The sequence below is a fragment of the Rhincodon typus genome, chromosome 23, assembly GCF_021869965.1.
Source record: "Rhincodon typus isolate 14 chromosome 23, sRhiTyp1.1, whole genome shotgun sequence".
NCBI lineage: Eukaryota > Metazoa > Chordata > Chondrichthyes > Orectolobiformes > Rhincodontidae > Rhincodon > Rhincodon typus.
Window position 1 is genome coordinate 15,412,332 of NC_063354.1, and position 22,291 is coordinate 15,434,622.

Here is a 22,291-nt window from a genome sequence, read left to right on the forward strand (position 1 = left end):
TCTAACTTCTGTTTAGAAGGAGGAACAGTTTCGTCCAAGCAGAAATATCAACTTTACAGTTCAGGCAAACAGTGAGCAGAACAGAACTTGGCAGAATCTCAAGACTGAGACTGAATAAAGGTTGTCAAGCTGTCAGAACTGAAAAGTGGGATTAGGCCATCTGAATTGAAAAAGGCTCATGCCAGCAGACTTGAAGTCATACAACTGTGTCAGCAGTTGAAAGAGGAGAACTGAGAAGAAACGGTTAAGAAACAAGTTGCAACAAGAGTGATATCTTTCTTCCATTAAAAATCTATAAAGCAAAGTTTTGGAAAGTATGTTAAAACTTTGTTTTACTATTTATGTTACGATCTCTCTAAGCTGTCATATATAAAGTTTTAGTTTTCTTTCTTTTGTATTATAAACTTGAGTTCTTTGGTTAAAGAAAATTTTCAGCCTCATGTAAATATGCTTCAGTGATTATAAAACTCATGATCTATCAAGCCAAGTTTCACTCTAGGATCTGATGGTATTACCTCTGTCTGGGATCATAACAGAGTAGGAATTGATATAATTGTTATCTTCGTTGACACAAGTATAACCCATAATATTTATATGCTGGGTAGCTAACTTCAATTGGGTTTGCTTCAAGTTCAGAGTATAAATACTAAAATAAAAATCAATATAAAATTAGATAATGTAATTTTACTAATTTTATACAATGCCTTCATTTCACTTATTTGCAGCAAGGGTAGCAGTTTAATTCCTTTTACGACAAGTTAATTATAAAAAGAATCAATCAATTTGGAAAGTACTTCACCAATTGGTACAATTTAAAGATGGTAGCTGTGTGACATCAAATATGGAGAATCTGTGGGCTGTGCACCTTCACATTTCACTGTCATTTGAATGTGCTCATCTGCCTCAGTTTTTGAGTTTGTCTGTATTATTGCAACAATGCTACTAACCCTCTGAATAATGCAAATATAGTTTATCACTCATGTGCATTTACAAAAGGGAGTTAAAATTCATGAGGAGGAATTCAACAAATAAAGCCTGATGAAATACTTACAAAGATTTCAATGAAAATTTCGATTAAATTGGGAGTACAGGTATGAAAAATAGGAAACTTATAATGAACTTCCTTAAAATTACTTTATTCTTGCCTAGAAGGCATCAATATCTACAACATTTATAATTCTCACTGTGAATGAGAGAAATGCTTAAAAGATGTACCAAAAAAGTCATCATAGTAATACCAGCTGGTATTAAAAAATAATGAGCATTTGATTATTCAGGAACCACAATGGCGTCATCACAGATGTTCCTTCCGAATCAAGCAACAATGACCCACCTGTACCAGTCAATATAATGGATGGAAACCTGCAAATTCAGTTCAAATTGATTTTGGAAGGGATGTACATTATGGTAATATCCTCCCTCTAAACCTGAACACTCTGTGAAGCTGCACAAAGTGGTTCGCTCACATTTAGCATTAACTGTCTGCTGGTAAATGGAATCTGCATTAATCAGGACAGCATTATCCTCGCTGAAATTTAATTCCATGACTGGGGAGCAGGGTGGTCGTAACCCTTATAAAATGGGTGAACTTACACGCAATGTATGAATGATCAGATTTGTGTGCGATTAACTCCTTGCACACTGAATTTAACATGATAGCAACCTCACAACAGGAATTTATCAGAACACTGCTGTCAGTCAAAAAACTCAAATTCAAAGTACTTGATATAATTCCTCTTAACTTGAAAAGTAATAAAGCAAATCCTCCTTTTAGTGGACTAAATTCGCTTTATGACAAAATCCCTTAAATTAGTTGACTCCTGCCCTCATGACCATCACTAAACAAGAAGCCAAGGGCCTAATTTCTGACTCTCCCCCAGGCAGTGGTCTTTCAGCGGAGACACACATCTCTCTCAGCAACGTCAGATATAGTGGAACAGCTCAGTCTCAAAGCCAGATGATCTTGTTGCCTCTATAACATCACTCTTTTCACAAGGTATTGCTTATGAAAGTGTGATCTCACCTGGATATCGCAAAATACTTACCTGACTTAATAAGGCAACTAATAATGCAAATATCCAACTGGCTCAAGGCAAGCGAATTAAATAAGGTGCGACTCATCAGCGAGTACCAAGGAGTTTTAAGCAAGTGACAGAAAGGTGAGAACTTAATTACTCCAGTCTTTTCTTCAAAGTTAAGAAGTCCAATCTGGTGAGCAATTTGGATTCTAAAGTAGGGGTAAATGGGTTTTTGATTATCAGTCCAGTGAAGGTGCCTTTTTAGACAAAATGGTTAGAAATGCATTTTTGAATAGTGAGTTGAAAGCATGTGGCTTATGCTAAATGATTCAACAAGCTATCTGGTGAGACAACTACTGGCTCTTATTGACGACTTTTTTTTAAAAACCAGGATCAGACATCCCCAGAGACAAAACCGGTTGAGATCAGCAGAAAGATATGTACCAGCAGAAGGGCAGTATCCAGACCAAAGGTGGAAAATTGCCTTAAGATCGTTTTAGCAGAGCAGGTAGACAGGGCTGGAAAAGCCCTTACTTTTTCTCACGGCTAAGTGGAGAAAAGTCAGTGAGTTATTTTGTTTGTGTATCTTGTGGGGAGAGGCAAGGGTCACATCTGGCGAATGCACAGAAAGTCACCAAGAGAAAAGGCTTGTCACATTGTCCATTCCCTAAGAGATTTTAAAGTCTAGATCAGATTGATACTTCACTGGAAAAGAGATTGCTGTAGCTAAAGGATAATTTTTTTTGCTGTTTGTGATGGAATCCTCAAAGTTGTTAAATTGATATATATATATAAAACTGGTTTTATTTTATTTTCTTTCGTGTAAGAAACATTAGTGCTCTTTTGTTGAAAGTACACTGGCAGCTACGTGTGAATATGTTCCGTGACTGACCACGACAGTAAACAAACTGCAAAAATAAAACTTATGATCTGTCAAGCCAAGTTTCACTTGGGAATCTGACTGGTCCAGTAGTATCATTAGGTGGAAACATAAACATAAATCTTTAAACAATAAGATGCTATACTTCTTTATAGCATTTTCTAAAGCCATGACCATTTCCATCCAGAAGGACAAGGGGAGCAGATAGATGAGAGCACTTCTACCTGCAGGTTCCCCTCTAGGCCACACACCATCCTGCCGTTCATTCACTGTATTTAGATCAAAATCCTGGAACTCTCTTCCCAACAGCTTCTCTACACCCCAAAGACTGTAGCCGTGTAAGACATATTATAATGCTGTAAATCATTGGAAACATTTGTCACATTAGCCTACCTTGAGTCAGGAGTCTGGTGTTTTATTCGAAATACTGTATTGGAGCTAAATTATTTGGTGGGAACCCTTTCAATTCTGATTCCTTGGTTTCTCCAAATTGGCTGCACTCCATAATGTCAATCATCAAAGCCCCTGTCTCAGAGTTAGTTTCATCATTTACTGCCATTTATTGACAATACATTCAGGATAGCTTCACCTAAAATGCAGCGCAGACTTCAGAATATTCAACTATTCAAATGTTTTCAGATTTTTCACAAATTAGCTCCACCCTGTCCTGGTTACTGCAGAAGGATGCATCTTGAACATACTGGACACCCTAGCCCACGTTTGGCCTACTTTCTATCTGAAACCATCCTCATGATCTCTTCAGCTACACTCTACCTGCATTGGAGTTTGCCCAATGCATGGCTGTCTATGCTTCTTACTGTCAAGTGACATGCGTATATAGTACCAACACTCCATTCTGGATCTCACACAATGTCCAGAAAACCAGGGTCCCTCTGTAATGCAACATGATGGCAATGTTGGCACAAGGGACCCAGAAGAGTTACTAAAACTGTCAACAGTTTGGAAACTGCTGTTGGAGAAATGAGCCTTGCTGAGTTGCAATAATGAATTGTGTCGATGAAACTCAATGCTGCTACTATACATCATTGGTGGAGGGAGTAAATATTGAAGGTGCTGGATAGTGATATGAATCAAGGAGACTGCTTTGCCTTGATTGAAATTCTCTCTTCTATGTCTCTCTTCTCACAAAGGTCTTATCTGGTAAATGTTTAAACTATTTCAGAAAGCTGCTTTTGAGAATGTGTATAACAGCTTGTATTAAGAGTCATAGAGTTGTACAGCGGGAAATAGAACCTTCGCTCTAACTTGTCCATGGCGACCAGATATCCTAAATTAATTTAGTCCCATTTGCCAGCATTTGGCCCATATTCCTCTAAACCCTTCCTATTCATATACTCATCCAGATGCCTTTAAAATGCTGTTCTTGCACCAGCCTCCACCACTTCCTCCAGCAGCTCATTCCATACATGCATCACCATCTGTGTGAAAAATTTGTCCCTCCGGTCCCTTTTAATTCTTTCCCCTCTCACCTTAAACCTATGCCCTCTAGTTTTGGACTCCCCCACCCTGGGGAAAATACCTTGGCTATTCACCCTATCCATGCCCCTCATGATTTTATGAACCTCTATAAGGTCACTCCTCAGCCTCTGGCACTCCAGGGAAAATAGCCCCAGCTTATTGAGCCTCTCCCTATAGCTCAAACCTCCAACACTGGCAACATCCTTGTAAATCTTTTCTGAGCCCTTTCAAGTTTCACAACACCCTTCCCAGACCAGGGAGACCAGAATTGCACGCAGTATTCCAAAAGTGGCCTAACCAATGTCCTGTACAGTCACAACATGACCTCCCAACTCCTATACTCATTGCACTGACCAATAAAGGCAAGCATACCAAATGCCTTCTTCACTATCCCATTTTCCTGCGACTTCATTTTCAAGAAACTATGAACATGCACTCCAAGGTCTCTTTGTTCAGCAACACTCCTCAGGACCTTACCATTAACTGTACAAGTCCTGCCCTGATTTGCCTTCCCAAAATGCAGCACCTCACACATTTATCTAAATTAAACTCCATCTGCCACTCCTCAACCCACTGGCCCATCTGATCAAATCCCATTGTACTCTGAGGCAACCTTCTTCACTGTCAACTCCACCTCTAATTTTAGTGTCATTTGCAAACTTACTAACCGCTCCTCCTATGTTCACATCCAAATCGTTTATATAAATGACAAAAAACAGTGGACCCAGCACTGATTCTTGTGGTACACAACTGGTCACAGATCTCCAGTCTGAAAAGCAACCCTCCTCCACCACCCTCTGTCTTCTACCTTCAGCCAGTTCTGTATCCAAATGGCTAGTTCTCCTTGTATTCTATGTGATCTAACCTTGCTGACCAGTTTACCATGAGGAACCTTCCGAACACCTTACTGAAGTCCACATAGATCACTCCCATCACCCTGCCCTCATCAATCCTCTTTGTTACTTCTTCAAAAAACTCAGTCAAATTAGTGAGACACGATTTCCCACATACACAGCCACGTTGACTATCCCTAATCAGTCCTTGCCTTTCCAATACATCCAAGTCCTGTCCCTCAGGATTCCCTTCAACCACTTGTCCACCACCTATTTCAAGCTAAACAGTAAATTAGTTTTTCCTTACCTTAGTTTTTCCTGACTTTTCCTTACCACCTTTCTTAGATAGTGGCACCACGTTAGCCAACTTCCAATCTTCCAGCACCTCACCTGTGGCTATCGATGATACAAATATCTCAGCAAGGGGCCCAACAATTACACTAGCTTCCCACAGAGTTCTAGGGTACACCTGTTCAGATCTGGGGATTTATCTACCTTTATGCATTTCAAGCCATCCAGTACCTCGTCCTCTGTAATATGGACATTTTTCAAGATGTTGCTATTATTTCCCCACATTCTCCATGTTCCATATCCTTCTCCACAGTAAACACTGATGCAAAGTACTCATTTAGTATCTCCCTCATCTCTGTGGTTCCACGCATAGGTGGCCTTGCTGGTCTTTAAAGAACTCTATTCTCTCCCTAGTTACCCATTTGTCCTTGATATATTTATAGAATCCCTTTGGATTCTCCTTAACTCTACTTGCTAAAGCTATCTCATGTGTCCTGTTCCTGTCCTGATTTCCCTCTTAAGCATACTCCTACTGCCTTTATACTCTCCGAGGGATTCACTCGATCTCTGCTGTCTGTACCGAACATGTGCTTCCTTCTTATCCTTGACCAAAACTTTAATTTCTCTAGTCGTCCAGCATTCCCTACACCTACCAGCCTTGCCCTCCACTCTAACAGGAACATACTGTCTCTGGATTTGCGTTATCTCATTTTTGAAGGCTTCCCATTTCCAGCTGTCTCTTCACCTACAAACATCTGCCCCCAATTACCTTTTGAAAGTTCTTGCCTAATACTGTCAAAATTGGCCTTCCTCCAATTTAGAACTTTAACTTTTAGATCCGGTTTATCCTTTTCCATCACCATTTTAAAACTAATAGAATTATGGTCACTGGCCCCAAAGTGCTACCCCACTGACACCTCAGTCACCTGCCCGGCCTTATTTCCCAACAGTAGGTCATGTTATGCACCTTCTCGAGTAGGTACATCCACAGACTGAATCAGAAAACTTTCTTGTACACACTTTACAAATTTCTCTCCATCAAATAGTCCCAGTCTATGTTTGGTAAATTAAAATCCCCTCCAATAACCACCCTATTATTCATACAGATAACTCAGATCTCCTTACAAATTTGTTTCTCAATTTCCCGCTGACTATTGGTGGGGGTGAGGAGTGTCTATTGTACAATTCTAGTAAGGTGATCATCCCTTTCTTATTTCTCAGTTCCACACGAACAACTTCGCTGGATGTATTCGAAGGAATATCCTCCCTAAGTATAGCCGTAATGTCACCCCTAATCAAAAATGCACTCCCCCTCCTCTCTTGCCACCCCCGTTCCGATCCTTCCTAAAGCATCTACACCCTGGAACATTAAGCTGCCAGTCCTGTCCATCCCTGAGCCACATCTCTGTAATTACTACAATATCCCAGTCCCATGTTCGCAACCATGCCCTGAGTTCATCTGCCTTACCTGTTAGGCCTCTTGCATTGAAATAAATGCAGTTTAATCTATCAGGCCGACCTTGTTCTCTGCTTTGTTCCTGACTGCCCTGACTGTTTGGCTTGGCCCTTTTCCCAATGGTACCAGTCTCAGGCTGATCTCTTTTCGCACTGTCTCCCTGACTCCCACCCAGCCTCCTTACTAGTTTAAATCCTACCGAGCAGCTCCAGCAAATCTTCCTGCTAATATATTAGTCCCCTTCCAATTCAGGTGCAATCTTTCCTTCCTATACAGGTCACTTCTACCCCAGAAGACATTCCAATGATTGAAAAATGTGAATCCTTCTCCCTTGCACCAGCTCCTCAGCCACGCATTCATCTGCTCTATCCTCCTATTCCTACCCTCACTAACTTGTGGCACTGGGAGTAATCCAGATATTACTACCCTTGAGGATCTCATTTTTAAATTCTTGCCCAACTTCCTATATTCTCTCCTTAGAATCTCATCCTTTTCTCGTCTTATGTCATTAGTTCCAATGTGTCCAATGACCTCTTGCTGGTCCCCCTCTCCTTTGGGAATATTCTGCACGTTCGAGATATCCGTGATCCTGGCTCCAGGGAGGCAGCACACCATTCTGATGTCTCACTGTCGGCTGGAGAAACATCTGTCTGTGCCTCTGACTAGACAGTCCCCTATCACAATCAATCGCTTGGAACCTGACATAGCCCTCGTTACGCTGGAGTCAGTTTTGGTACCAGAAACCTGACTGTCAGTGCTACATGCCCCTGAGAGTCCATCACCCTTACAATTTCCAAAACAGCATACTTGTTTGAGATGAGGATAGCCACAGTAGACTCATACACTACCTGCCTTCCCCTCCTACCCTTCCTGGAGGTTACCCATTTACGTGACTGTATCTTCGGTTTATCTCCCTCCCTTCAACTGCCATCCCTCACATACTTGCCCTAACTCTTGTAAATTCCTCATTTCCTCTAACTCCAACCGATCCATGTGATCTGATTGGATTCGCAACCAAACACACTTCCGGCTGACATGGAAATTCTCCCTAATCTCCCACAACCACCAGGAAGAGCACATCACTCTACTAAAGGCCATTTTTGCACCTTAATAATCTACAGGCCCAGAAAATAACACCGTCTTACTGCTCTAAAAACACTGCTCCAGGCTAGCTTAGTACCTATGTTTTCATATTTTTAAAGTTTAATCAAGAAACAGATCACAAATAAAAACACATAATCAAAAAAGAACCAATTCTGCTCACTATTGTAGATTTACAAAAAAAAAGTAAGGTTACACTTAAAAACTAGCCACTTAGCTGCTCTCAGGAGACTGTGTGGCTCCGAGGGGAACACATAGGTTACAGTGTTCCCATGTATCTGCTGTCCTTGACCTTCAAGGTGGTAGAGATCATGGGTTTATAAGGTGCTGTCCAAGGAGCCCTCGTGAGTAAAGATTTCTGAAGGTGGCGGAACATGGTGAATTCATATGGATCCATAAAAAAATGCATTAAGTATAACACCAAGGAAGTTACAGTAAACCTTAAAAATCACTGGTTCAGGCTCTGCAAGAGTACTGTATCCAATTCCCGGCAGCACACTTTTGGAAAGTCTTGAGAAAGCACAGGGGAGACTTACTAGAATTGTAGCAGGGACATTTTGAATTCTGTTAAACAAACAGCTGGATTGTTCCCCTCTGAGCCAAAATAATTAAATCACTGATCAATGGAAGCGTGTAAGGTGTTTTGATAAGGTCTATCAGAAGAAATTGCTTTCACTGGCAGAAGGATAAGTAACTAAAGGACACAGATTTAAGGTCATTGCTGAGAAAACACCAGCAAGATAAGCAATAGAGATCACAAGAATTGCAGATGCTGGAGAATCTGAGATAACAAGGTGTAGAGCTGGTTGAACACAGCAGGCCAAGCAGCATCAGAGGAGCAGGAAAGCTGATGTTTTGGGTCAGGACCCTTCTTCAGAAATGAGGGAGGGTGAACGGAGCTCAGAAATATATAGAAAGAAGAAGGGAGGGGCTGGGTAAGGTAGGTGGGTTGGTGATAGGTGAGTGCAGGTAGGCAGTGATGGGGATTGGTCAGTGGGTTACCTTTATTTACATACCTAGAGCACTTTAAGATCTAAAAGGTTCAGCATCAAAGAGTGGTTGAAGCATGTCCAGTAATAACTTCTAAAAGGTAATTTGATCCCTCTGGGAGGGAAAAAGGCTGGGCCATTGAAAAGAAAACATAGCATTGCTCTTTCACAGTGTCAACACCAGCACACGAAGGTGACTGGTCTCCTTCTGTATTGTAACATTCTAACCATCTTTGGGTCATGTAACACTTATGTATACAGATATTTTAAGTATATGATAGCGCTCTAAATTTCAAATTCATAATGCCATTGTGTGCCAACCTAGAAAACCCAACTATTTTGAAAGCCCAGTGTAGCCCTCAAAAGGGATAAAAATATAAATTAACCTTGCGTAAAAATGGCCCTGCACCAAATTCGTTCATTTGGGTTCAGCTCTGATAAAACTTCATCATTGCAATCTATGTTTGACAAAAGGAAAATTATTTTATATTTCTATACAATACAATACAGCACAGGAACAGGCCCTTCGGCCCACCAAGCCTGCGCCAAATCTTCGTCCTTATTTAGGCCCGCTGCTTATTTTCCATGTGCGGTTTCTATCCCTCTGTTCACCTCCCATTCATGTATCTATGAAGATATGCTTTAAATGTTGCTAATGTGCATGCTTCCACCATGTCTACTGGCAGTGCTTTCCAGGCACCAACCACCCTCTATGTGAAAGATTTTCTCTGCACTTCTCTCCTAAACCTCCCCCCCTCATCTTAAACCTGTGCCCTCTTGTAACCTTCTTGTAAGCTTGGACCTTCCAACCTGGAAAAAGAGCTTCTAACTATCCACCTTTTCTACGCTTCTCATAATTTTGTAGACACCTATCCAGTCACCCTTCAGCCTCCGTCTTTCCAGTGAAAAGAAATCTGAGTTTATCCAACCTCTGATTTATTGAAAGAAATTGCAATGGACTTTCCTCACACAGTATTGGCATAAGCTAAATGTGTCATTATGGTTCGATAATAATTTTCTAAATTCTAAATTTTCAAAAATCAACCTCCTGATGTAATTCCACAACCATTATGCTTAAGGCAACTCTGAATATAATTATGCACTGGCCTGACTGAAATGGGAAACATAATATTCTGCTGTAAACTGGAACAATTTTTCAACAAGCAACAAAAGATGTCCAACATAGTTAACATAAATCATCTTAAAAGGTTTTTACAGCTGTCATTGAAAGTCTGTAAACCAATATAACTAATTTATAATGTAAGCCTTTCAATTTTTGTCATTATTTTGATTTTAACAATATTGATCATTGGAGAGTGTATCTCTCCAGCAAGAGTTGACAAGAAACACAGTTCCTCTTGGACTAAACAACTAAACTCTACAAAGAAGACAGCATACAATGCTGATAATTGGAGACTTTATGCTGCAACTTCCTGAAACAATCACAGCATCGTTTTTGCAAATTATGTCATCTAGTTATCTCTGAACAGTGACAGGGTTTCCATGGGAAAAAAGGGTAAAATCAAAAGGCCTACAGTGATGCAGGATTCCTAAAATGTTCACTGTTTGCAAGTCTGTTTCTGAAATTCTAGTTTTGTTGCCAGCGTGCAACATGCTAAAGGTCACTTCCTTGTGCTTTTTAATTGGAATTCCTTCCTTAAAATCGGACTTAACAAGGAAGTGTGAGATTACTGTCCCTTGTGAGCTGTACAACCCCCACCTCCTCTATGGTCCTCTCCTGCCAATCTTAAACTGGTCAAAGTGATTCTCTAACATGAGCTTTGTGAATCATTATGGTACTGGCTTCACTTTGTGGATCAGCATAAAGAAAAACATCACAATCTTGCAGCACCCAATGTGTGATACTATTACGAGTGTGATTCAAGTTTCACCAAATGCTGCTGTACCTTTAGACCAAAGCAATTTCTTACAGTCACGACACTGCCAGGAATATTACTCGCATTAATTTGTTCAAAAATATATCACAGAACAGGACACAATAAAACTCCCAACTCATGTCCATATAAAATAATCTTGCAAGGAGGATTTTGTCTCACAGGTTTCCTTTTCTCTTCCTCTTCCAAAAACTCTGACTGATACCAGAGGTATCTGATGCAGAGGCCCCAGAATTTCTTTTTTTATTCGTTAACAGGATGAGGCCATCGCTGACCAGGCAGCATTTATTGTCCATCCCTAATTGCCCAGAGGGCAGCTCAGAGTCAACCACATTGCTGTGGGTCTGGAGTCACATGTAGACAGGTTGGCAGTTTCCTTCCCTAAAGGACATTAGTGAACCAGATGGGTTTTTCCTGACAATCGGCAATGAATTTATGGCAATCATTAGATTCTTAATTCCAGATATTTTTATTGGATTCAAATTCCACATCTGTCATGGCGGGATTTGAACCCAGGTCCCCAGAATGTTATCCAGGTCTCTAGATTAACAGTCCAGCAATAATACCACTAGGTCATTGCCTCAAATGAATGGCACACTATTCAATCCATCGGATCTGACACACTCCAGGATCTCTCCCAAGGGGCTAATCTTCAGCACAAATGCAAAAAGCTTTGCTGCTAAACAGCACATGCGCACTCTCACTTTATACACAATGACAATCACACAGACTCCAGTTAAAATCATTAGAAAAGGTGGCAGCATGTAGCCTGACCACTGTCCCTCCCCACCCTACTCTTTGAATACACCGTAGCTCAATTAAGTCAATACAGACCAGACCCACACCTGATTTGAAAGACACAGCTCTATAACAGTGTCAGCATGGTTCAACTGGTTGCAGTCTCATTTCAAAGAGTCCAGGTTTGGAGTCTCACTCCAAGACTTTGGCACAAAAGTCAACACTGACAATTCAGTGCCATATGGAAGGAGTGTTTCACTGTTGAAAGTTAATGAGACATTAAACCCAGGTCCCATCTGCTTGCTTAGATGGAGTAACAACACCCTTGAACAGTAGGGAAGTTGTCTGTGGTGTTTTGGTGAATATTTGGCACTGTCGACATAAAAAGTAGATTATCTGGTCATTATTATTTTCTTGATAATTGCTTGCTATACACAAACTGGTTGTTAGCAAAATATTAGAGACACTGGTGTTTGTGAAAAGCAGTAGAAAGATTCAACTCTTTCTATTTTTATTTTTGGTACATTTGCTCCAAAGAACTAACAGGACAGCTGAGTGTTAAACTCAGTAATTTCACAATTGGTGTTCAAGACACCTTCAGAAACTCCTCAAGTTCAGTTCTTATACTCTCTCATGTCACCAAAATGAATTAGTACCTAGTAAAAACACAGCAGATTTTATTACTTAATAGATATGAGATCCTCCCATTTATCACAAAGATTCATTAATTTTCAGCTGGAATACAGAAGGTAGTTAAAAAACAGCTCTGCCCTGTTATTACTTAATTTAACAAGAACACTATCAGAGAAATGCAGAGGCAGTCTAAGAAGGAAACAAACGACTAAATAATTTATTTTCAACCTTAACCTGGCTGAACCTTCGTCCCCACTTAGCTTTATCACAAAGACCTTGGAAAAAGGATGCAAATCACAAATGCTGAGACATTCTACACTTGCTTCAGATCAGCCTTAAATTTAAAAAAGAAATCCCATACAGGTACTATAGAGTGAAAGAACAGAAGGAAATAATCAAATCCTACCAGGCAGTGGATAAGAGAGTTCACTTTGGAGCTCTGACATGGCTCAACTCAACTCAGAATGAAGGGATGAATGATTTATTTATTGTCACATATATCTTGAAGACACAGTTAAACGAGTTTTGTCGCCACAATCCAGCGCCATTTTGAGGTACAGTAAGGATAAAATTAAATTACTTAAATAAATGTTCATCTTCTGCTCAAACTGGGGTCTCAAGCACAGCTTCAGGGCTTCTGCGAGGTAGGCCGTTCGGAGTCCCACTCCAGGAACAGCAACAACGACGTTGATGCCCCAGCAGACCCTGGCTCAGCTGCCGCTGCTACCTTGCCACCACCGCCAAAACTCTAGGCTCCAGGCCTATTGCTGCCAGGACCCCCTGCTCCAGGCACTTGCTGCCACCAAGATAGGATTAACAGGACTGTCTGTCAAGTTTCCAGTTTTGCCAACATTCGATCATTCTACGAACGAAGCTGGAATTTACAATCTCTATGAAACAATGTACAATTGGCCCCTGGAATTTCCACTGTTATGTGATCTGCTCCATATAAACTATATTTGGAATCATCTGCAGAAAGCCATCTGGAGTTGACGATGAACTACACTGTAGACAGTCCTTTGTTTAAAGAATGAAAGGATGTGTTAAGTGCCTGACAGTAACTTTCTGATTCCCTCCCCTCTTTATTCTAGATGTGAAAACAAGAGGAATTAGAAAATAAAACTGGAGACATACCTCATCAAAACGGAAGTGGTTGTAAAATAAACATTGAAAAAGAATGTCGCTATAAGCGATGGATATATTTTCCACTCTGTATGCATTTGGAAGTACACAGTTTTCAGTTTGCATTAAGAGCCCTATTATTAAACTGGTACGTATTCCCTGGCTTCCATCCACCCTTTTTGTCATGCTCCACTTCAAGCACATCAACAAATCCTTCCAGCACACTCTAACTGATTCACTCATGAAGCACATTGACTTGTGTGGAAGCAAATTAGTTTTAGTGTTTACACACAAGATGTGGGCGTCACTACATGGCCAGTATCTATTGCCCAAGTGTATACAACTGGGGAAGGGCATTGAGACGGTGTGTCGCTCGGGTTGTGAATGAGGTTGTAGACTTGCTCACCGAGCCAGTGTGTTTGATTGCAAACATTTCATCACCCTGCTAGGTAACATCATCAGTGCGCCTCCAGAGAAGCATTGGTGTTCAGTCCTGCTTGTTATTTATATGCCTCGGTTTGCTGGGGTGGTTGGCATCACTTCTGCAACAAAACATCCGCAACCAAACACACCAGCTCGGCAAGAAAGTCTACAACCTCAAGCGAGGGCAGTTACGAGTCAATTAACGTCCTTGCTGCAGAAGAAAACAAGATGGAAGATCTGCAGATACTGGAAATCAGAAACTAACATAGAAATTGCTGGAAAAACTCAGCAGGTCTGGCAGCATCTGTGGAGAGAAATCAGAGTTAACGCTTTGAGTCCAGCGACCCTTCTTCAGAACTAATGGTTGCATTGCTCATGGGCCTGAACGGCTGTGGACCAGAAGTCTCCTGTAGGGATGTAAGGAGAGCAGATTCCTTTAAAAAAGGGTGTTACTTAATCATTTCAGTTTCTGTGACAATCCGGTAGTTTCACGGTCACCATCACTGATCAAAGCTTTTTACTTCCAGAATTAGTACTCAATAAAATTTAACTTTCTCAGATGCCTCTGTAGGATTTGATACCTTACCTCCAGATTACTAGTGCAGTAACAAAAACACTATGCTAACATAGTGCTTCACGCCATAGAATAAGCAAGGAGAAAATGGGAGTGAGAAACCCATCACCAGCTGAAATCCTCAGCAATGGTTGTACTGTTGAGACCATATTCTCGGTAACTTATATGCAAATCAAATGACCTTTACAGTGAGAAGTGAACCAGATAATGAGCTTGTCAATTCACGTTCAGAAACCTAGAGCTGGATTTTTCTCATTCTAAGCAGGAAAATGGCACGGACCCACCGTGGGACAGCTTCCTGACACCAGGAGACAGCTGCTTAATCCATGGAGGTGGACAGACAATTTGCATGTTTAAGGTCCTAATTAGGGGTGATGTAGAGGATTTGCTAGTCACAGCAGCCTCCACAGTGCATGGAAAATGGTCTGCCATGCTCTGGGTGAACAATCAGAACTAGAATCACAGTCCCCTTTAATTCAGCCTGACTGACTGACCCTTCCATGCACAATCTCGGAATTGCTTCAGCAGGACTTACCTTGCCCAAGGCATCAGAGCTGCCAGCCCTCTGTCCTGCAGCATCGAGAGCCAGGGTACCAAGCTTCATTCTACCAGGAATATCCCTGTTCCAATCTCAATGCCAGAAAATGTGGCTGTCGGAGCTCCATTTGATATTGACAGGGGATTTGAAAGTCTGCATGAGAATCCTGCCCTGGCCATCTGAAGCTCTTCCAAATAGCAAGTGCAAAATCCCTTGTCTGCCTTGATACAGAATGTTTGAAGCAGTGGAAAGTAACTACTGTGCTGAGATTATTTGTGAAAAGACACAAATAGATAAAGGCTCTGTTTATTTCTTAAAAGAAAGAAGACAGTCCATAAAACCTGACGCAGAGAAATGTTACACTCAACTTGTTTTCATTAGCCTAAGGTTACATTACATGTTAAGGCAAGATTGGCACTGTAAGGAGACCATTTACATCAATCAACAACAACATCCTTTCAACAAAGATGTGCCATCACAGAAATAGCGAGAGGTACTCTCTTTAAGGAGCTGGAGGGGAATTGCAGCTCAGCTGATATGTACAATATTTGTACAAACGTACATACATATGAAAGTATAAAATTCACAAAGTACAAATTTTTGATCTCACAGGATAGATAACATCAATGCTCTTCTGTCAACCACAGTAAGTTTACAATTCTGAATTGATAGGCATTTCACTACTTTGTTGTTCAGGAAATAAGTAAGGGCATTCCAGCAGCACAATGTGTAGAAGCAGTGGAGTGACAGCTCTTGGCTACCAAGTTCCTCAACAATTGACTCTCAGCACCATCTCCAAAGGCCGCTGCATCTCAGTGGTTCATTTGCTAGGTGGGGACACAATGGTGTAATGGAATTATTGTTGAACTACTAATCCAGAGAATCACTTAATGTTCTGGGGAGCCGCGTTCAAATCCCATACAGTGGCTACAAGGGCAGGTCAGAGGCGAGGAATTCTGCAGCAAGTAACTCACCTCCTGACTCTTCAAAGCCCAAGGTCAAAAATCACACAACACCGGGTTATAGTCCAATAGGTTTATCTGAAAACACTAGCTTTCGTAGCATTGCTCCTTCCTCGGGGGCAGCGAGAGAGGTGGTATCAAAAATTCTGTTTTTCAGTAAAGATCAAAGGAGCATTCAACTGATGCAAATGTATTTTAGGTTTATTCAATACATTTGCATCAGTTGTATGATCCTTTGATCTTTTACATTTAAATTCCATGTCTCGATACCTCCTCTCACAACACCTGAGGAAGGAGCAGGGCTTCGGAAGCTAGTGTTTTCAGATAAACCTGTTGGACTATAACCTGGTGTCGTGTGATTTTTGACCTTGTTCAACACAATCCAACACTGGCACTTCCATATCTTCAACCAACTACAATGCAAGTCAGGAGTGTGATGGAATAATCCCCACTTGCTTGGATGAAGACAGCCCATGGTTGATCTGATAATTTTCAAATCCATTTTCTTGCCTTATCCCTACAACCCTGATTCCCCTTAATGATTAGAACTCTGTCTCAGCCTATACTCAATGACCCAGCCTTGAGAACTCTCAGTGATAAAGAATTCCACAGATTCATCACTCTCAGAAAGAAAATCCCTCGTCAGCTGCCTTAAATGGGTGACTCCTTACTCTGAGATTATGCCCTCTGGTGCTAGACTCTCCCAGAATTGGAAGCAGTCTTTCCACACCAACCTGTTGAGCCCCCGAAGAAGCTTATGTGTTTCAATAAAATCTCCTTTTATCCTTCTAAATCCACTGAGTACAAGCCTGACCCTATCGGGGTGGCACGGTGGCTCAGTGGTTAGCACTGCTGCCTCACAGCACCAGGAGCCTGGGTTCAATTCCACCCTCAGGCGACTGTGTGTGTGGAGTTTGCACACTCTCCCTGTGTCTGTGTGGGTTTCCTCCGGATGCTCCGGTTTTCTCCCACAGTCCAAAGATGTGCAGGCTAGGTGGATTGGCTACGCTAAGTTGCCCATAGTGCCCAGGGATGTTTAGGTTAGGTGGGTTAGACATGGGAAATACAGAGGTAGGGGAAGGAGTCTGGGTGGGATGCTCTTCGGAAGGGGTAGTGTGGACTTGTTGGGCCGGATGGCCTGTTTCCATACTGTAGGGATTCTATGATACTATTCAACCTCTCCTCATAAGACAGTCCTTCCAAACCCTGGATCAACCTCGTGGGCCTTCATGGGCATCCATCACCAGTATATATTTCCTTAGATAAAGGAGACCAAAAGTGTTCACAGTTGCACTTGGAAATATACTGCCATTGCTTCACTGTCGCTGAGTCAAAATCCTGCAAGTCCATCCCTGGGGGCATTGTGAGCATACCAACAGCACATGGACTGTAGCGGTTCAAGAAGGCAGCTCATGACCACCTTCTCAAGGGCAACTAGGAATGGATAATAAATACTGGCCAGCCAGTGACACCCAGGTCCCACAAGTGAATAAAAATAAATAATCCAGCTATGGTCCAATAGGGCCTTGTACAGTTTTAGCAGGACCTCCCTACTTTTATACTCTGCTCCCTTTGAAATAAAGGCCGACATTCCATTTGCCTTCCCAATTATTCACTAAACTTGGATAATAGCTTTCCTTGATTCATGCACAGGGACGCATAAATCCTTCTATGCTACAGCTTTCTACAGTCTTTCCTTATTTAAATAATATTCACCTCCTCAGCTATTTCAATGTAAATAATGTTGCCTACACTGCAAACCCCATTGCAGTTATCACTTAATATAGCAAAGCTGTAGTAAATAGCATCAGAGTAAATAATGGGGCTGTGTATGCTCAGTGAATTGCTCTTTAAGCTAAGAATCATGAGCTCCTGAGACAACTGCATTGCAACCTTGCTCTTGTCCTTGACATGTTATCAAATGGCCTTGTTCTTTTTAGCATTTTGGGAGCTAGTTTTGGGAACGGTGTCAAAGCAATAAACATGAGGCTTTAAATCTCTCCTCAAGGAGTCTAAACACCACTAACAGTCCATTAACCACTTCAGAGAGAATTTACAAATTAAAGACATTTACTTAGGACCAGGAATTGGCAAATATTCTACTGATTAGATACACAGTTGTTTTGAACATCTCCAGCAATTTTTTTTAATCATCACTGATGACATGTTAATCACATCTTAACAGCAGGCTAGTCGCAACACCTAGTGGCCTTTGGAGAGTACAAGTGGTACTGTGTAGTAGATGAGTAATTTGGGGGAACAAGTATGATCTGATTGACTAGAATGAGCAATGAATCACCAAGTTTGCTGTCTCCAAATTAAATGAATAACAAGACAGCAGCAGATGGTCATCACCAGGACTGACTCCCTTTCCAGTTAAATAACTGGAAGTATTGACTCAGAGATTACTTTATCAGTCTCCGAATTTTCTGTCTGAAATGACATAATCTGCAATCTTTGCCGGTCTTTGAAAAGCCAGATAAATTGAAAGGAAAAATGACAGGTAAATCCAGCAACTATTTGGACGTGCCCTGGCATACAGTGTTACTACTTCTGTACACCATCAGCTCACACACTTTGCTATAACAGGCAGAAATGTGAATGAATATTAAACCAATTTTCAGAAATTCATCTCTGGCACATTGAAACAATCAAACAAGTTCCAGGAGATCACAGCGGTCAAACAGCACAATTCCTTTACTCTACCACCACTGATCCCCAATTATCCACTTCTAATCGGCAGCCATTTTATCCTGAGGTTTCACACTGCATCACTGCATTGAACTTCAGACTAGTTAGTGAAAAAAAATTATTTTTGGAAAGGAGATAACATCACCAAGCTTTCAAATCATGCGCCTAAGATTTTTCTCCCTGCCCTTTAAGCACCATTTGGAGGAATGTTACTTGTCCATTCTTGAAACACATGGCACTTTAACAACAAGGCTTCACCGAGACACTGTAAAAACTCATTTGTTAGTATGGTCACACCTACGAATGAACAGGAACAGTTATTCAGCACCATGTCTGTGCACACAATAGCCTGGGACAGGTACAAAGAACAAACAGGGTAATAAACAGAATTGGTAATAATGATAAATATGTAATACCACTGAAGACTTGTAACTGGATAATTATTTGTGTAAACTGGATGCACTTGGCTATATTTTACGCATTATAGTGGTACTGCAAGTGAACAGAAAGGCTGCTTGCAATGCAAGCTTCAAGCTGATACAGAATCAAATGTGCAGTCTGAATCAGGACAAAAATACCTTCAATAATTCATCAGTTTATATCATATATCTTGAAATTTTATTCACTTCTTTCAATGAAAATCCCTGGGTCTGACGATTGAGGATTTGACAGTTCAATTAAACTGGAACTTAATAAAGAGCAATCAATGTGTGCAATTGGAATCAAATTTAAAGGAGATAAGATGCCGGATGCACAGAGATGCAATAAAATGGAAGCACACATGGGAGAGAAATCTAAAATAACAAACACAACTGCCAAAACCCACAGGATATCTTCAAATGGTGACACTTACTAAAGCAATCTTTGTTTCAGCATTGTATTTCATTGCAATAAAAGAAAATTGAGATTTATCTCTATAATTTATACTTTTCAGTCACAGTCTCCACAATTGGCTCATGTAGAAATCAGTTAATAATATCACAGAGGTCCATAATTTCCCCTTCATCCTATGTTACCTAAGTAGCCCACCCAGTTACATTGTTTCAACGTAGTTGTGTTCCATTGTGTGAGCGTGTTTGCATCAGATAAAACCTCTCTTTGCAGCATCACTGACTTACTATAAATTTCTTATGACAAGCTTCTGGATGAACAACACTTTGTCTTTTTTACTTTGAACAATATCTATCAGCTACACAAAGAAAAATGTAACTTTAAAAAAACACAAAGGGACACAAGGAGGTCTGGAGAGTTGGAGTGTCTCAAGTCAGTGTTGAGGTGCATGCATGCCGAGACACAAATTAGTGAAATGTCATTTGTCCTCATTCCCTGCACGGCAGATACATGACTCAAGCTGGTCTGCTGGTGCTCACAAACGTTCGGAGTGGGGGAGAAAGGAAAAGAGGAAATCAAATCACATTGAGTTGCTGATTGCTCAAGAAAGATGCAAAGAAACACAAGGTACTCCTTGTCCATAAGGTGTGGTGGGCTGGTGAAAGGAAGAAGATTGTGGTGGGAAAAATGCTAGAAGTATCAAATACATGATTTAATTTCAATATGTGACACCTAAATATTGCAAGTGCCCCAGCAACTGGCTAACAGCTTTTAATGCTCCTGATAAAAGTCAAACATCTCATCGCATACTGAGAAATGCAAATACAAATATTTCAACTGATACTGATGTCGTTTATTGTCAAAGCACTTGTACTTCAGATACATCCTTCAGGCTTCTATTACCTCTCTGATTGGAACGTTCTGCATCCCTATTAGTAATCAGATTCTCTTTTCATGGGATTTTTACTGCAGCTGATGATCTTGGAACAGCAATGTGCATTCCGTCCATGTCTACTCAGTTTCCACAGCAATCCTCTGTTAATTCATGTTAAAAAAAAACAAATGTACCAGAAGATATAGTCAATGACATAACCTATTTTTAAATTATCTGTGAATACAGAAGGCTCTTGGGCTTTATTTTTCCTTCTTCATTCAATTGCAGTCCTTCCATTTAAACTCTAGTTTTCTGATTACTCTTGCTGGAAACCTATCATAGTCTAAAAGTTTGGCAGGAGGATGGTAAATTCAATAAATGCTGCAGAGATTTGGAATTCAATGTGCTTAACTTATCAAACGTTAAATGTAGCCCAGATTGAGCTTGTCTAATGACAAAAGGTCATTTTTCAACTTTCAGCATTACGCCTGATCAGAGTCCTTTGTCATTAATCCAGTTAATTACCATAGCTACCAATTTCTAGAACAGTCAAAGCTTAGAAGGTGCCACAGTTGGTTTAACAGCTCTGAAGAAGAGTCGTATGTGACTCAAAACATTAACTTTTGTTTCTCTTGCCACAGAGGTTACCAGACTGCTGAGCATTTTGTCTTAATTTCCAAAATTCAGCATCCATAGTAATTCACTTTTTCTTAACTGGTATAATAGCAATTTCATGATTTCACTTTCTACCTAAAGCCCTTTCAGTGTACTGGAGGATCTTAACCAGCATCTACGGGTTGATGTACAGGCGAACTCGGATGGTAATGTCTCCTGCATGGCCATTTGATCAAAGCATATCATTTCGAAACAGCCCTGCCATAGTTCAGTATGTCTTACCTGGAATGTTGTGTATGGTGATGGCAAGAATGAGTAAGATGATGCGCTTCCAACTGCTTTGTTCTGGAGTGGATCTTGGATGATTGACTGCAGTCAAACCCTCGGAATAGTTGGGCTGTTGTGTCCTTTTTCGCTGATAGACTTCTCCATTGTCTACTTTCTCTGAAAAGAAAAGAAAAAATCAATAAGAACGCTAAAAGAAACATATTCTGCAGGTCAATTTTTACTTAGGTCATCTTAAATCAGATTAAATTCTGAATTCATCATTACCATTTTCAAGATTTAAAAGTAAATTACAACTGGAAGCCTTTACGCATTTTTCAGAGGCAATTAGATAAAATTTGGTAAGTTGTCAATCTTTTCAACTGGGTTAAAAAAACAACTCAGAGTATGAAGGGTAACAATCTCCTTTCTCTGCTCATCGATAACATTGCACCTAAAATGAGTTTAGGCCTTTCTTCACAGGAATGCCCCACAACAGTGATGCAAATACAAAACAAAAAATTAGGTCAAGCAGTAACGCATACCTCACCCTTCTCTACCAAGACAGCTACAGAATAAAGAGATGGCTTCTTCCCAGATTCACAGAAAGAAACAAAACCTAGTGAGTCTGACATTTACTCAGTAGTGTATTCCAATGTAACTCACTCATAAAACCTGTCATCCAGTCTCTCTGTGACCTTCACCCCTGTGGAATTTTTAAGCCGAGGAGAGTAGGACACCCTCAGCATGTCTATGCCCTCTCGCTACAACACATGGGGCGTAGTTCACGCAAAACTACAAGGTCAGGCTTCACTACAGGGCAGGCTCCATCCAGCTTAGCTGTGGAAAGGACTACCTCTAGATACAATGAGATGAAGAAGTTTCTGAGGGCAAACATGTGACACGGGTGAAAATTAATTGGAAATGGAATCTCACATTTGTAAATATATTGTCATTTTACATCATCATCTGTCTGATCAACTGTCATTTTAGCTGCAGCTACAAGAAAGAAGGTAGAGAAGCTGCCTTTCCTTAGCGCCACACAATGTTAGAGCCCTGCCTGAAGGAGTGACACTCTCTTCCT

At 40.8% G+C, this 22,291-nt stretch overlaps 1 protein-coding gene across 1 annotated transcript in view; it reads right to left on the bottom strand.

Moving 5' to 3' along the window:
• Window positions 1-21,542, bottom strand: part of LOC125485901 (zinc transporter ZIP11) — a 364,685-nt gene extending 343,143 nt beyond the window's left edge. Inside the window, exons 1-2 of the mRNA XM_048611102.1 lie at window positions 21,539-21,542; window positions 21,226-21,387 (exon numbers count right to left, since the gene is read on the bottom strand). Coding sequence (XP_048467059.1) covers window positions 21,226-21,387; window positions 21,539-21,542 — 166 coding nt within the window. The remainder of the gene's footprint in view (window positions 1-21,225; window positions 21,388-21,538) is intronic.
• Between the last annotated feature and the right edge of the window lie 749 nt (window positions 21,543-22,291).